The following is a 16,940-nucleotide window of genomic DNA, read 5'->3' on the forward strand; positions in this document are numbered from 1 at the left end:
TATGGTTTAGGCTTTAGTGCTCTTGTAGAGATGTATCATGCGCAGAGGAAAGCTCAGAAAGGTAAATTTACTACTATGAAAAATCTATAGAATCTTCTCCTGTCTATTCAATATTATTATGCGAGTTTCCGGAACAATAGTATCAGCTGAATTTGTGACAATCTTATTCACGGCAATAGAAGGAGTATCCGAACAGCGCAGCTTTTAAGATAAAGTTAGATGTTTCTTAAAGTATTTAAACCGCTGAATGCTTTTTTTTAATTCGAGTAGAATACCTTCGTTGTATGCCTGTTATAACATTACCTGTGCTTCTGTGGCGGATTGTAAATTTATGCAATAGTAAAATTCTCGTCAAATATTCTGTTTTTAAGGAAATGTATAATTCTGTGTGAAAGTCATAGTTTATTGTGTAGAGATATTAGGTATTTTTTGAAAGCCAGAGATGTGAAAAATAAGCAACGCCTCCGCCGAGACTCGAACCGCGGACCTCTCGAATTCGCGTCGAGCGTGCTGACCACTACACTACGAAGACATGCTATGAAGGCGGGAGAAATACCTTATATACTCCCACTTTTAAAGGGCGCCCAGGGTTTTAGGGTACCCACTTGCCAAATTCCGGTGGTGAAGAATCATCGTTCACAAGCTTTTAGTTCGGGCGCCACTGTAAAGATATTAGGTACTTTTTCAAAGCAAGAGATGGGAAAAATGAGCAACGCCTCCGCTGGGACTCGAACCACGGAACTCTCGAATTCGCGTCAAGCGTGCTGAATACTACACTACGAAGGCATGCTAAGAAGACGGGAGAAATACCTTATACCTGCAAGAATTTCGCAGCACAGCATTTGTAGTGTTCATTATATAATCTGATAAGATCTTCAAGATGAAGAAATATATGAATAAAGATTGCACTTTTCATCGCAACATATTGAAACACCTACCCATTGTCATAATCTCATTTGGAAAATCAAGACGTACAGGAGAAATTCACAGTTAATATTAGACAGGAAAAGTACTTTTATTAAATCAAAACCTGGTGTTTTAGAGCAGTAACCATGACTTGGAAAATATTATTTGGAGGTTTCAGGAATGTTTTAACAAATTTATTAGTAAGATAGAAATGATTTCCATCTGCTAAATAAACACAATTAATAAACGAATAGTTCTTGAAAATTTGCTGGTCCTCATTTGAAATTCACCAATATTTAATAATATTTAATCTTAATGCGATTTGTTAGTATTATAGAGTCATTTTTAATAGGCTCCTACGAGTTTTCAGATACTTTTTTGACACAAATTATCAACTAACATAATTAAGCTAGTATAACTCCTTCATAAGTAACGAAAGACTAAATTAAATTACTATATATCTTATTAAAATATTTTCAATTTTTGTAATTTTCTTTCCTAACACTAGTACTCTCGAGTTCAATTATTCTTCATAATAGTTGTTTCTTTTTTTTTAATTTTATTTTCTTTGATAGTTTTATCCAATGGCGTAGGACGTTTATTATATAGTTTCCAAGTCACAGTAATTTACCTTTGATTCGATTACTTTTCTTGTAAACAGATATAATTTCTAACTACACTCTTTAATAAAATTTTAACAATAAATATCTTCATAAATAAAAGTAAAATACATTTCTGCATCTGAAAAATAAATACCATTAGTGTAAAAGTCAAGAGGAATAGTTCATATCCCCCTGTCATTGGATATGATAAAAAGTCATGAGATTTTCAAGTTGTCTCTGATTTTCTGTTTCCTCTCAAAATCGCTTTTTCCTTAATTATGCCTAATTAATATTACATATATTTAAGTACAGTTAAAATACTGATATTCATGTAACTAATGAAATATTGCCTTTTGTATGAGTATTTCATTTCTTTTATTCTCATTCTTTCTTTACTTTATTAAATATTAATTTAAGCTCAAGTACTAATAACTCCAATATTTTTTCAATTTCATTTAATAATTCTTAGGTAAGAAATTACTAATCGTTCGGCAACAATAATGTATGTCATTGCAATGGTAAAATTCTCTTTTTCTCTTTGAGTACGTAATGAAATATGATGAATTTTTCTCGAAACGTTTTTGGAAAGATAAGTTTACAGTTAAAATTTAATGCATAAGCTAGACTATATAAACTACACATAATGGAATCTGAAATATTTGTGTGTAAATCATTCCTGAGGTTCCAGTTAATATCAACAATTACAGCTTTATATCTCATATTAAAACAAAATTATATCAGGGGTATAATGGTATATGAAACAAACCAGAAAAAAAGTTATTTGAAAATATTTGAATTCAGTGTTGTTATACATTTTATGATATTATATGTTGGAAATACACAGTGATACCTGGGTATACGTCATTAATACGCTGCAGATCCTTGAACGTATACCAAACTAGGCGTACCAGTATTTTCCAATAAGAAATAAAGTAACAAACTTTTCCAATAATAAATGAAATTTGCCAATAAGATACGAACTTTTCCAGTAAGAAACAAAGGTAAAATAATTACCTCATTTCTTATAAAAAAAAAATACGATTTTTATTTTTATAACACTGTTTAATACCAAAATGCAAATGCAATGTATGAAATATATACAGCACATAACTAAAGCGCTACATATCATATTTTACATCCTGCAGGAAAATACTGGGACATTCCTATATCTCCTGTTCTGCTGGGCCGATTGACGAAATTTAACTTACGTTTTTCATATCTCGAAAGCGCAATTTAGGGTATATATTACATTTATATATGACATTGTTCTAGCATAGGTATTCGGACACAAAATCAGGCTTTTTCGAAAATGAAATTCCGATGTTCTTACATATTTCGATTTTATGACTCAAATTATGCAAAAGTGCCAAGTTTTGTAAAAATTGCGAGAGCAGTTTTTAAAAAATCTCTCAAAATTTTAGGTCCTCTAGATGTTAATTGAATTTGGTATAAGTGTTTTCATATCTCTTTTTTTTATTAAACTTTCTTGATTCTTTCTTTCACAATTTGTTCAATCCAAATAAATTTCACACACAGTTTCTGATTTGTTTTTTAAATTTGCATTTTATAGTAATTTTTATAAATTTTTCGAAAATATTTTTAATTTTTAAAAGTTTTACTATCTTATTAAAGTAGATGTATTGGTTCATAAATAGATTGAATGCAGAAGGCCAATAAAAGGTTAATAAAATTTATTCTCATCGCAAGAAGTAAAATAAAACGCTGTAATTTTCCTCAGAGATATTCTCACAGTATCACGCAACATAATCAATAACTATACTTTAAACTACTCAAAACTTTAAAATGCAGCGCAATGTGAAGAGAAAGCAAACCCGATCGAAATCCCGAATTCGGGGGGGGGGGGAACTTTGGCTTTTTTTTTAATTCGGTCGCGAGAGATTCTAGTATTTTCTGCTTCTCGAAATTTCTGGAAAGAAAAGGAGTAGAATTTCGGTTACAGCTAACACAGTAGTCAATTACATTTATTGAATTTAAATATAAATTACCAAGATATCAATTTATTAAATGTTAAATGCACATGCTCCTGTATTTTTAATTTTCTGGCAACGCTTTACCTTAAAACCCGTCTCGCGCTGCATTGCATGGAATAATAAAACAATTTTAATTATAATTCTACTAACATTAGCTATCTAAATACAAAATTCGTAACACGAGCTAACTAAATACAGAATTCGTAATAATATTTTCACAATTAAATATGCGTGAAATGAATGAAATGACTACTAAAGAACGTACAGCAATATTTTTCGTCATTCCATTTCCATTCTTACATCCGAACTGATGGTTTTATTTTTCCCTGTCCTTCTGTCACTGTCTTTTTCTATGAAGCACAAGAAGTTGAGCATCAGCCAGCTGACCTTGAACTTAGTCTAAACAAGAAAAGGTGAATTTCCTAGGAACCCTACTCCTCATCAGAGAACCCTTAAAAATATTAGTCAAGAATCCGAAATGCATCATATAAGTCATTGTTACAACCTTTTCTCCAATCGGGAAGCTGTGTCCAAAGGGAAACGTTCTGTAACATTCGAAATGTCATGAAATGACATAAAAGTTTCTCTTTTAATTTTCAAAAACGCAAGCTCTCTCACACTTTTCTAAACTCTAGGCCAAAATAAAAACTTGAATGTACATTTTTAAATAATATCTAATTATAAAGAAATCTCATAATATTTAAATTGCGTAATTTTACTATATATCAAATAATAGTATTAAAAAAATTAAAAATAGAAATTTGAGGTACTTTTCTGTTTCGCCGGCGCAAATCTCGCCGAGCAGACTTTATTGGCGACAACATACAGTATACGCATAAAAAAGTTAACAAATGGTAGTTCTAAGAATGTTTTATTTTAAAGGCATAAACATTTTAATAGCGTTTAAAATTTTGTAAAAAGCCAATAAATAAAGACAATAAATTTGCAAAAAGGCATTAATTTAAGAATTTATTATGCCTTCATGGTTCAGTAAGCTGATTCGTCAGTTCATATCACATGACCCCAAGTGATCTAATCTCACGTAAACTACGCTACAAAAATCTAATTCTCTCAGTAATTATCTACATTAATTTCAAGTTACATTTTAATTTGGAATACAAGTTTAAATGCAAGAATTATTTCAATTCTCGTTAGAACTGATGAATTTAACCTTGACTTTGCCTTCTCTATATTTTCGCCTTCGGATGAGCGGTGTGATTGTATTCTAATTGACTTAATTACGGCGAATGGCCCTAGGGCATAAAATTTTATTATCTGGTAAAAATTCTATGTAATTGTAATGCCAGCATTGAAAGAACCAATCAACCTGATAAGAAATGTCTGTGACTTGTTTTGAAAATGAAGCGTAAAAGGTTACCAGCGAGGATATTCCGTTTATCGGCGACTTTATCGCCTGCGCCGGCAAAACGGAAAGGTACCAAATTTGATTACGCAAGACATGAAATATTATATTACTTGATGCTCTTTAAAACATTTATATTTTTCCGCAAGGATCCCTTGTGCTTTGATCAGTTACGTTAAAGCACATGAATTGCCTAAGGCGAAGGATGCCTTGGTGGTGGGTTTTCTAGGAGAAACTGGCTCGTATTCTTCTTATTACAGGGAAAACCAATAAAACGCCCTAGCAGTCAACCCGTCTGCTAGGGATTTGAACTCAGGTCGAATTACCAGTGTTCAGTGCCTTGACCACTCGGCCACTGGTGAGCCGAAGGATCCCTACGATGAATCATTTTAAAGTTATAAAGTTGTAACGCGAGTGCCAAGTTCATCCATCAAGAATTACACCTGTAGCGAGGTAACGAGACATTAGACTGTAGCGAGGTCAAAGAATTGTGATCAGTTTACGTCAAAAACTCTAGATGAGAATCCAAATAAAACTGTAATTTTTTATAGCATAGTTTATAGTTGCTTGCTGCTTTCCTGCGCACTCCTTCCTTAAATATTTTTTTATTTAGTAATTTTTGAACTTAAATAAAAAACAGAGTGTTTATTTTCTTTATCATCTATTTGACATAATATTATATACATTGTCTGTAATATAATGTTGATTTCGACCTTCGAAAGTCACAATATAATTGCTTCCTGAAATTTTCTGCTTTGTTTATCCAGGACTTTTGCACTTCTAAATTATTTGTCGATTTTTAATTTAAAAATTATAATTAAATCTCCTTTACCAAATTGTGTTTTTACTGAGTTTCGTTCATGTTTTACTTCGTTGTTAAGCTTCTTTCGTGTATTAAATAGCCAGTTCTTGACATTTTTTCATTCGATTAACATATTTCAAAACCTAACAGACGATATTATTTCTTTATTTCTTTGCGTATAGTAGAGTGAAAACGTTCGTCAGTTTTTTTTTTTTTTTTTTTTTTTTTTTTTTTTTTTTGCCATGAAATAGCTCTGATAACGTGAAATAGATAGTTTCATATGTGACCGTTTCTGATTGCGTAAGATGAGCCAGTGAATACTTCTGATATTCAGAAACAACTCCTAGGACATTTGTATCCATTTAATATTCTTTACAGCGTTCATGGAAACATTCAACGGGATTAATTAAAACATAATAAAAGAGCTTCTCATATTCTCAATGCAAACTAGCTCCAAAAATTTCACTGCCAAACCACTGACAAATGAAGTCCCCTGATCCATTTAAATCGAATTTAGGATACCAAAAAGACTGAAGGTGTGTAAGAAAACATCAGTTGCACTTCCTGAAAAAATATCTGTCTGAGGAACAGCATGTGAATATTTAGATGATGTACACAGAGATTTGATCACATATTTTTTCCAGTCCTTGTTGAAGTTTGCTGCGGACCTACAGCATCAACATTTATTTACTAAATATAGTTAATATAGTAAATATTTCAAAAATGACCGATATTAAGAGCATTGAAACCTTCTTTGTATCGTTTCCTTTCCGAACGCGCTGACAAGTAGCACATACTTTGCAAAATCTTCGGTTTCATTACAACAGCTTTGTCCAATAAAACTATCCGGCCAGACTTTTTTTTTTGTACTTTTGCGCACCTTGCAGGGGTTTATGTACTCTAATCCATTATCTTGTCATTAGCTTAATTATTTATCTTTACTAGCCATTATCAGTATCTTTATCTTGTTTATCACACGGCAAGGTTCTTTCAACTTCTGCATCGTCGGATGTTTCTGAGATACAAATTAGTTAACGTACAGAAGCGCAAAATTCTTGAAATATGTAAAATCTCTTGGAAACGAGTAATGACCTTCTCCAAACTATTTATGCTCAGCTCTCATATTTGCCATAATAGGTTGTAACCTTTCGCTAGCCGCATTTATTTACGTGATGAGAAGGTTTCAGCCAAAGCTTACAGTGGAATTTTGCCGTCTGAATTGCATACTTTAATCACTTTAGTTTTCCGTTAATATTTATATTCTGTTAAATCCTGCAAGAAGCAATAAGTTGCTCTGTTAATGACATGAACTGTGTAAGTTGTCAAATTGACGTTATAATAAAATGGGGTTTTTTTTAATCTTCTTATAAGTTACTTCTCTAGAAAACTATGGAAATCTCCTGACCGTCTGCTTGGAGAAAAACCTCAATTTTGGACTACAGGTTCCGTACACTGCCACCCGTTGACAGTAATGCCTGGAGATTAAGCAATATTTAGTTTAACCCATGCAAGGTTGCAAGTTGAAGAAAAGCTGTTGAGCCTGAGGGAAGGTTGGAGTATATCATAGATGCCATTCGAACTTTCATGAAGCTAGCTATCAGGTTTGAAGATAGAAAATATATCCCATTGCACCTAGTGGGAAAGCAACAGACGTTTTCCATGACAACATTCATTTTGAAGAACCATTTGAGTGGTTCAAGGGCATCGGAGAAAGTTTATTAAGTAAATACGGCAATGAGACATATAAAGTTGATGTTTTTAAGGCCGTGTTTGTTAAAGTATTTTCTACAGTAAGGGATGGATCTTGGTTAGAGTCTGTTCAGAAAGCTTATCCGGGGCTTCTATAAAGTATTATACTTTAGTCTTTACTTTAAAATAGGCATTTCAATATCTTTATTTCCCTTTTTCTTGTGATAATAATAGTGACGATTGCTGCGGAAAACAGTCGGGTTCTGTTATTATTATAATTTCCTGATCCTCTATTCCTAATAAAGCAAAATAAATATGCATCTGGAAGTTTCTATATTATAACGAATTACTTTTATAAAATGAAAACATTTCCATATTTATAGTAAAACAAGTAATCTTATTTAATCCTAATTTTTATATTTTAAACATCTCACTTTCTGGATCCTGATATCTTTATTTCATTGTATAAATGTATAATAATGTTTACTATTAAGCTTTCATACCGTGTTGATTGCTGAGATATTCATTTCTTTTCAGGAATTCTACGGAAGAACTTGCACCCATCAGTATGCCAAGCAGTTAAAACTATGCTAAATACTATTGACCAAAATAACTGATCATCTAATAACGTGTGTTTCTTCAAACAATAAAGTGGACTGCATTATAAAATATTCGTGAAATCTAAAAAAAAGTGTATAGCCTGTTGACCTTATACAATTTTTAAATACCTTTTAATACAGTAAATTAAATACAAATTTTAGGAACAAATGTGATCTGATTTATGAATAATTTATGTAAGAAAAATGTATTAATGTTAAACGTAGTAAAATTTTACAATTATTTTAAGTATTCAAAGACTTGGGTTGATGGAAGTTTAATAAAATCATGTCTTTGCGAAAAGTCTGCGTTGAACAGATATCTTCCTGAAAGAGAGTCTTCATCATAAAAAATTATCAAAAGTTTTTTCACAAAAATTGAGAATATATATATGTTTTATTATTTCATTCATTACATTGATAAAATTTGTACAGACATTACCTGAACATAAGAGCATTTTCTATGCTTAACGTAGAAACTATTCAAAAATTTGTTCCACATTTGAATATATGTATTAATATTTCTCCAGGAATTTTTTTCAAATTAACGTAATTATATCGCAATGAGGTGATATTGTAATTTCTAGGCTTATTTCTAACATTTTAATTTGTAGCTCAAAGTTATTACTTTCTATTCATGTGAGCATTAATTACGGTCTCCCTCACTAAATACAAAGGTGCATTAAAATCATTTATCTGTAATACTCTTTCATATTCCAAATCTTATTCTCATCTTCGAAAAACAATAACTTCAAAAAACAAGAGCATAAATTGCCTTGAATTTGAAATTCGTAAGACTCCTATACTGATATCAGTTTTCATCAAATATGTCTCAATATTTCCCTCTTTTACTATGTTCACATTTACATGCGTATTCGTATCAGTTACTATTCTCTTGACCTCTCTAGCTACATTATTCTTAACCCTTAGTTTATTTTCAAATGAATGGGAATACATCAGCTACGAAATGCAGAAAGTAGATGAGATTGTTCAGTCGAAAAATTACAGTATTCAGTGGCTTCTTGGGCAAATGGCGCGCATCGAAGTGGATGACGCCTCAACAGAAAAATCAGTTCAAAATAATCGAAGTGAAATGGCCTTAAATCGAAGACTAATTTACCTAGTACCTGCTTATGGAGGAGTCAATAAATTGTGCATTGATATTCCAGGTAAGAAATCGATACCTAACCAAATTCTCTATATTAATCTCAGTAACAATTGACTTTTATATTCTTTCAAACTCCTTTTTTTATTACTTCCTTGTACGAAGTAAAAAGGAAGTATTGTAATCGCGAAAAGCTTCAGGCAGCATATTTCAACGAAAATATCCATTTTGACCGCTTTCAAATGCAATTTAAAGATCTTTTTGTGTGATATCTGTACGTAAGGACAGAATAAAAGACTCTTTTCCTCCAAAAAAATTATAAAACTGCTTTAAAATGACTTCTGAAGAGAATTTTTCGTGGCGTCTGTACGAACGCATGTATGTACGTACATACGTATCTCGCATAACTCAAAAACGAGTAGCCTCAGAACGTTGAAATTTTGTATATAGGACTGCTATAACATGCAGATATGCACCTCGTATTTTGGTTGCAATCGGCCGCGCCAAACATATATAAATATATTTATATATATATCCACTCTGTTACCCGGCTCAGTGATCTCAGTTTCTTTACTCTTACATGTTTGTAAATTGTACATTTTTGCTTTAAAAATGATCGAATTATGTTGTTCTTATCTTCCGGTTAAGGTTTTTATGCCTTTAGTAAATCTATATGCAATATTTTTAGAATTATCAACAATTTTAAAGTTGTTTTAGTTCCGCTAAGCCTAATAATTTTTTTGATGGCGACCATTGCTTGTTTACATTTGAAACAGCAGAGTAGTGGATTTGTTGCCAATCTAGAGAAACATAGCTTCGCAACAACAAAAATAGCGCCTTCATTTATTATTGCGAATTAAATCGTGCTTAATCCTTTCTGGAAATTTTTCAAGGAAATAAGTGTTTAAGATTTACTTCGTAATTTTTAATACAGATATTTGAGTTTTTATGTATTTTTGCCTTGTCGTGAAGTGAGAACTGAATTAATTGAATGAGAAATACTCAATCGTCTGTGAAAAACTGTTTCTTTTTTGTTTTGTTTGCTTAATTTCTTTTATACATCGTTCTCAGGAGTGGCCCATGAGCGATGCGTAGTGCAGAGAGAAAATTATGCCACATGCGCATGACGTCATGTGGGTAACAGCATGGACCTTATAAGAAATAGACTAACCCAAACGGGTTTTCTCCCTTGTCTGAGGCGTTGCCGGCTGTCAGCTTCATCACATCCGGAGGAGTAGGGACGACTTCCAGAAATTTATATTGATTGCCTATTGCAGCGTGTATAATTGTCAAGAAAAAGCTGGTTGTAGCGCCTCATTTCACAAATTAGAATTTCTACATGTTTTTATTTTTGAAATTGAGATTGATTTTTAAAAATGTAGCATATTTATGGAGCATAATTAACATTCCAAATAATTATAAAGTTATTGCATGCTTTCAGGACTGGATATTTTTTTAGCTTTTCCTATGCTGTAAGGAAATTTGTAACTACTTCTTTTAGAAAATAATGTTTCAAATCTAACTAATAGAAAATTTCAAACAAGCAATTTTCTCTTGCAATTTTTATGCTTTTTTTTTGGTGGGGGGTGTAAATAAGTAAAAAATATTAAAATATTTAAAAACGAATTTTTGAAAGTTTTGTTTAAAATTCTAAATTGTGCTCCTTTTTTAAAATTATAGATGAGTCTTATAGCACAATTTCTATAAGGGAATTTTATTTCAATTATACTATTTCATAATACATCATAGTGATAAACACTTTTGACTCCTTAATAATTTTTATACATTTAATTCTAATATTAAAATTGTATTTAACCGTAATAATTAATTTTGCTTGTATTTTATAATGATTATTTTTTTTAAATTATTTTTAGTTCTGCATAAGATTTTTTTTATTTATTGTTAATTTAATTTATTAGCCCATGCATGAATACATGTATGTTTCTCGCACTGTGACAAAAACGACAGTATCTAGAGCCATCGAATTTTGAATAATGTAATCCTCCACCCGAACATAGGCATCTGGACGGCCGAATTTCGAATTTGTTTTAATCTATTTCACATTTTGTAAAATTTTAACGAATTTTTGATTAACAAACTCAGCGAGTTCAGAGCGAGCACTGTACGGATATGCTGTTTTCAAGTGTATGTGGTTTACGGGCGAAGAACATGATATTCAATAAATATAGGTAACACACAAAACTTTAAAAAAAGAGTGCTTCTAGATTTTATTTTATCTTTTTTTTTCCTTCATTACGCTCAGAAAATTTTATGCTCCGAAATTTATGAATTATTAAAATAACTAATTGTGCTAGCAAGCCGGCATCTATCATCAAACTATCGCTTCAAGAATCGTCATCGTTTCGTCCAAGCCCTTGGTGGCAGTTGTTGGACCGGTTTCTTTCTCTTTGCTGCTGGGAGTTCAAGGGTGAAGGACGGGCTTCCGCCTGTCTCTTCACTGACTGTTTCTTCACCTATGACCTCGTTTCATGATTTGTTTACCAAAAATTTCTGAGATTTTGCATAATACTTTAACACTGAAACTCAGTGTTAAAGTAAACCAGATCGTCCCTACTCTTTCTTGCCGACATGTCGGTGACGCGCGCCCCCCCCCACTGGGTCTAGTCTATCTCTTATAAGTCTATCTCTTAGTCTATCTCTTATAAGGTCGATGGGTAACAGCATGGACCTTATAAGAAAAGGTCTCTTATAAGGTCCATGAGTGACAGTCGCTACTTCTTGGCGTTTGTTTACATTCGTTGCATCAACAGTTTGATTTGATTTGCATTGCTAATTTGCTATTATACCTAGTCAGAAGTGGCAAATTGTGCTACAGCGTTGTTTCAGAATTATACTCGCCAATACGTTTTTTAGCGAAAACACTCTTTCCAACCACATAAAATAACTGACTATTTTTTTAATGAATTTATGTAGTTTTCATACATAACTGATGTAATTTTACATTTATTTTCATTTTGCTGCTATTTTACATTTAAAATTGAAAGATTTCTCATTTTAAATAATTTTTTATCATAACGTTCACTTTGCGAATGAAACTTACATTATAGATATTTAAACTTGTCATGTTTACCAATACTGAGTACCTGAATGATTACTTGATAAATTCGCTTATCCAACTTCATTCACATATTTTGATTACTTTCTTTACATCTCAAACGTAATTCTATGTATTGAAGCAATGTCTGGGTTCAGCATTGCGAACTAAGTAAACTGATACATGCTTCACCGTGAGGAAAGAACGATTTCTGGACAAAACTATGATGCAAACATCGAATGAGTGAGTGACATATTTCCTTCAGTGTTATTTAACTGATGCATATGTCTGATGTAATTTAATTGATATAACTAAGTGATTTTACATATGCTTGACCCTGAAGGAAAGCAAATCTGTATATTGTGCTGGAATACAATAGCGAAAGATTAAGTAAGATATTCTCTTCAGTGTTATTTAACTGCTGCATATATTTTAATTTTGATTCCATGTAATTTGTTTTTAATTATATGAGAAAGACAAATAATTAAATACTGAACACTATTTTGAGTGTTCAAAAGAGTTTTAAGAAACAACCTGATATAAATACATTAGTAATTAAAAATATTTAATTTGAATACAGGCTGCATTGAAATTAAGATGTAGGGCAAGTTTATTAGTTTTATTATTGTGCATTTAGTATGTCTAAGAAATGTATTTTAATTATTCTATTTTTAATGTATGGAGGGAAGAATAGGGCGTGAAAATCGAAGATTATTTTCTATACCAAATAAACACGCCACGGTAAATGTTATATAGAAATCTTAGGAGTCTAAGGGATTATAAGATTGTTTTTAGATAATACTGAAAATATATGCACTTCTGCTGAAATCTGAAGTGAATCAATATAAGTATGTGACTTTAAAAGAATGTGATAAGTCTATTTAAAAGTACAAGGATGTGATATTAAGAAATTTGTATAATTTTAGGGTAATTAAAAATGAATTTACTGATTTAAATCTTTTTATATATTTTTTTGCTTGAGTTACGTAATTTAAACTGAAAATCACGATCATATATTTCTGATGGAATGTCAAAGTTCATTTGTATTTAAAAAATGCATGAGTAATGAATATAAATAGGAAAATACTTTTTGATTATGTTATTACCATGGTTTAGCAGTAATGCCTTCATGTGTTCTATTAAACAAGATTTATTTAATTGAGATAATACAACAAAAAATGTTATTACCATGGTTTAGCAGTTATGTTATTACCATGGTTTAGCAGTTATGCCTTCATATTTTCTATTAAACAAGATTTATTTAATTCAGACAATACAACAAAAAATATTGAAAAATACCTTGTTTTACCACATTTATTTCCCTTAATTAAGTTAAATATCGTTTTTCATTTTCTAATGCTTTCCTTTAAGAAAAGGATGTAATGTTTACTATTATTTTTAGCATTCGTACGAATTCTGTGCATAAAATAAATATTTGCTTTAACAAAATGCTTAATCAGAATGTATATACCCGGTATTTCCGTTATGTTATTATAACTACCATATATAAAATGATACTTTACATTTTTTCCATTACCAAAATTATGTAGCAGACGCGGCAATCCATGTGTCTTGTCACCCGGGTGACGTCACTACCATCAACCCATGGCACACTTTTTCCGTTCCTGGCCTAACCTTTAATATTAAAGAACCTTGCATCGTTCTAGCTTTATTATAGTATTTGAACAGAACATGGGACAACGATTAGATAATTCTTTAAATGATATAAATTTGCGCATTCTAAGTTATAATATGAACGAAATATAATACTGTTAAGTGAACCTAGCGCCAGAGTGTCGCTGTGGTAAAGAAATAGAGTGAATTTTAAAGAATGCATTTATTCTATTGTGGTTTATGCGCTGTCGGCGAAGTAGATTTAATTCAATCCAATAAGTTTAAACGAAATGTAAATTTAATATTCCGTACAAGGAAGTCATGTGGTGTACACATCACATTTTTTATTATGTGCATCGCCATTAAGCACTACACGGAAAGAAAAGGATGAGCGTGGAGAACGCTTTAAGGAAAACTGGCTCGTTGCACGTGGGGAAAACCTTAAAATTTAAACAAACTTTTTGAAAATTTGTAATGAGAAAATTCATAATTTATTGATTTTTTATACTTTATTTTGTTTTTCATATATTCGTATATATATTTGTATATTTTTCGTATATATATTTTTGCCAGCAATGGGTTCGTGGATATGTCTTTAAATAATTACTCGAGATGAGCAGGAAGAAGTTGATCACTTAATAGAGTGCACATAAAATAAAAGTACTTATACACAGCTCAAGCACATCGCGATTTTTGAGGAAATCTTCCTTAGACCGGAGGCATATTGTGAATTAACGATGTCACTGTTAGATTAAATTCTAAAATGCAGTTCTGCTAACTCTTCTTGAGCCGCACTCTCTCAAAACTGAGTAACAGCTGACTGCTTCTGGCTCTCGGAGATATATTAAAACGCGACTGACGGGCCTTGGGGACAAGATATATATTATTACATGTGTCCGAGATGTAATACATTGTTTATTTCTGCAATAAGTCTTCTATTTATATTGTATTTATATTGTAGGGTTCCTCACTTTAATTCTGCTAAATTAAATGTGGAGGAACCTAGTGTTCGGTTAAGCGAATTATCGCTTAGTTCAAAATAACAGGAAGCGTAAACTCAAGGAGGATTAATTACCCTTTATTCACTCAAAATAGAATGGACAAGTGGCCCCTTTCTTCGGGCTTACAACAAAGCCTCCACTTGAGTTTAAATCCAAAAATGAGAAATAAGAACTAATTATATCTAACTAAAAGATTTAACCGAAGCTAACACAACTCTAACGTAGCTGGCCCTTAGTTTTAACTAGCCGGCGAACTATTAAAAGGCAAGTAATATACGGCGGAGCGTAACAGCTGCTTAGATTTAGCCCGAAGGCAAAAGCGCGGTACTTAGGATTCCTATGTCTCTCTCACGATGTCAATTGAACTTTCCTTAAATAATGTTTCTTTGCATTCAGTGCGATTCTAAAACCTCATTCTGGTAGAAAGCTGTAAGTTGAAACGAGGCAAGATAGGAAATGTTAACTAAATTAAAATAACCGTTATAAAATTAAAATTTACCTTGCAGTATAAAAAATCATTTCAGAAGTATCAACGTTCATAATTTCAAAAATGAACTGAATTTTTGAAAGCAAAAACAAATGCGTTTCCATTTACATTTAACGTTTGAACGTTAATTGTGACAAGAGTCATTCTTTTAGTAATTTTCGTAGCGTATATCAATATATCACAAAATTCGGAGCTTTCTTTCTTTTTTTTTTTTTTTTTCTGAAATTGTTTTTTTGAATAATATATATCAGGAAAAATGTTAAGTTAATATATATAAAGCCTTTTTGAGGAAAGTGTGCTAAAAATTTGTTGTTGGAGTTTATTTCAGTACACTTTTGATAGATTTTTGCCGGTTGTAATTTAGTAATTATTATTATTATTATTATTATTTGTGGTTTCATACTTTTGATTTTAAAAGATCTAATTTTTTTATTTTAATAGTTTAACTTTTATTAGTGTCAGTTATTTAGAGTTGTTAATGTAAAGTTACCAGCTTCTGTGTTACATATTTAAGTATAATACAAAAAATCTGATGTGTACACCACATGACTTCCTTGTAAGGTTGGTTTGGTTTGGTTTACTAGATTATGGCAAAACACTCGAGGGCTATCTGCGCCTTAAGGGAGGGATGCCTTCGTGGAGAACTTTTTAAGGGAAACAGGCTCGTATACACGTTACACATGGGGAAAACCACGAAAACACACATGCAGCCAGCCCGTTCGCGGGATTCGAACTTCGGACCGAACTACCAGTGTTCAGCTCGGCCGCTGGTGGGCCTTTCCTTGTAAGGAATATTAGTACTATTCCGTTTTCAGTACCGTAAAAAAATTTCAGCGAAAATGTTTGCGCAAAAGAGCCAAATCTTGCAAACACGCCCATTTAACAGTGCGCCAAATCTAGCGTACGCGCTGATTTCAAATTACGTAAGTTTAGATAGGTTTTCTTAAGACGCCATTGAAATACTAGTTTAATTTTTAAATCTTTTTTCGATAACGCTGTGGATTTAACAATTTGGGAATTGACCAGTGACGAAAATTCTACAATAGAATTTTTCAAAGAAAAGGCATCATTCATTATAGAAAATTATTTGAACGAGATGAATTAATGCTTTAGCGATAACTTGGTAGCAAAATAGCGATGCAGGAATCCACTCAGTTATGTTTAGCCTTTTTTATATAAATTATAATAATGATCTGAAATAGTTATTTACTCTTGTGCTTCCATTCAGTTATGTTTATCCTTTTTATATAAATTATAATAAAAAGTATTATATGAAATGAACTTTTATCTAAATTAAACAAAATTAATCTTATAGTTATTTACTATTATACTTCCTTTCTTGCATTTGCGTTGGAGCAATTATTTTTGGCAGCATTGGCATCAACAATTGTTTGGCGATTTTTTACGGTCCTCAAAACGGAATAGTACCGAAATGGTAAATTATACTCATTTTTTTGCTGCATTTCCTTTAAACTTATTCCCTCGAATTTCAATAGAGATATATTTCTCATTCAATTAATTCAGTTCTCATCTCGTGACAAGGCAAAAATACGTAAAACCTCAAAATATCTTTATTAAAAACGAAAAAATATTAAAAGAAAAAAATCTGAAAATTTTCAGATTTTTATGTTACGCACCTAAGGGGCTTTTTTTAAAGTTTTGTTTGTTAGCTTTATTTATTAAATATCATGTTCTTCGCTCTTAAACCAAAAAATTCAATTCAACTGCA

At 31.5% G+C, this 16,940-nt stretch overlaps 1 protein-coding gene across 1 annotated transcript in view; it reads left to right on the forward strand.

Annotated features, from left to right (window-relative positions):
• Positions 1-16,940, forward strand: part of LOC118202295 (uncharacterized) — a 96,199-nt gene that overhangs the window by 24,150 nt on the left and 55,109 nt on the right. Inside the window, exon 2 of the mRNA XM_035374455.2 lies at positions 7,891-9,118. Within this exon, the coding sequence (XP_035230346.1) occupies positions 8,803-9,118 (316 nt within the window). The 5' untranslated portion in view covers positions 7,891-8,802. The remainder of the gene's footprint in view (positions 1-7,890; positions 9,119-16,940) is intronic.

Source organism: Stegodyphus dumicola, chromosome 2 (assembly GCF_044657685.1).
Source record: "Stegodyphus dumicola isolate Sdum_Otavi_A_Nest chromosome 2, ASM4465768v1".
Lineage (NCBI taxonomy): Eukaryota > Metazoa > Arthropoda > Arachnida > Araneae > Eresidae > Stegodyphus > Stegodyphus dumicola.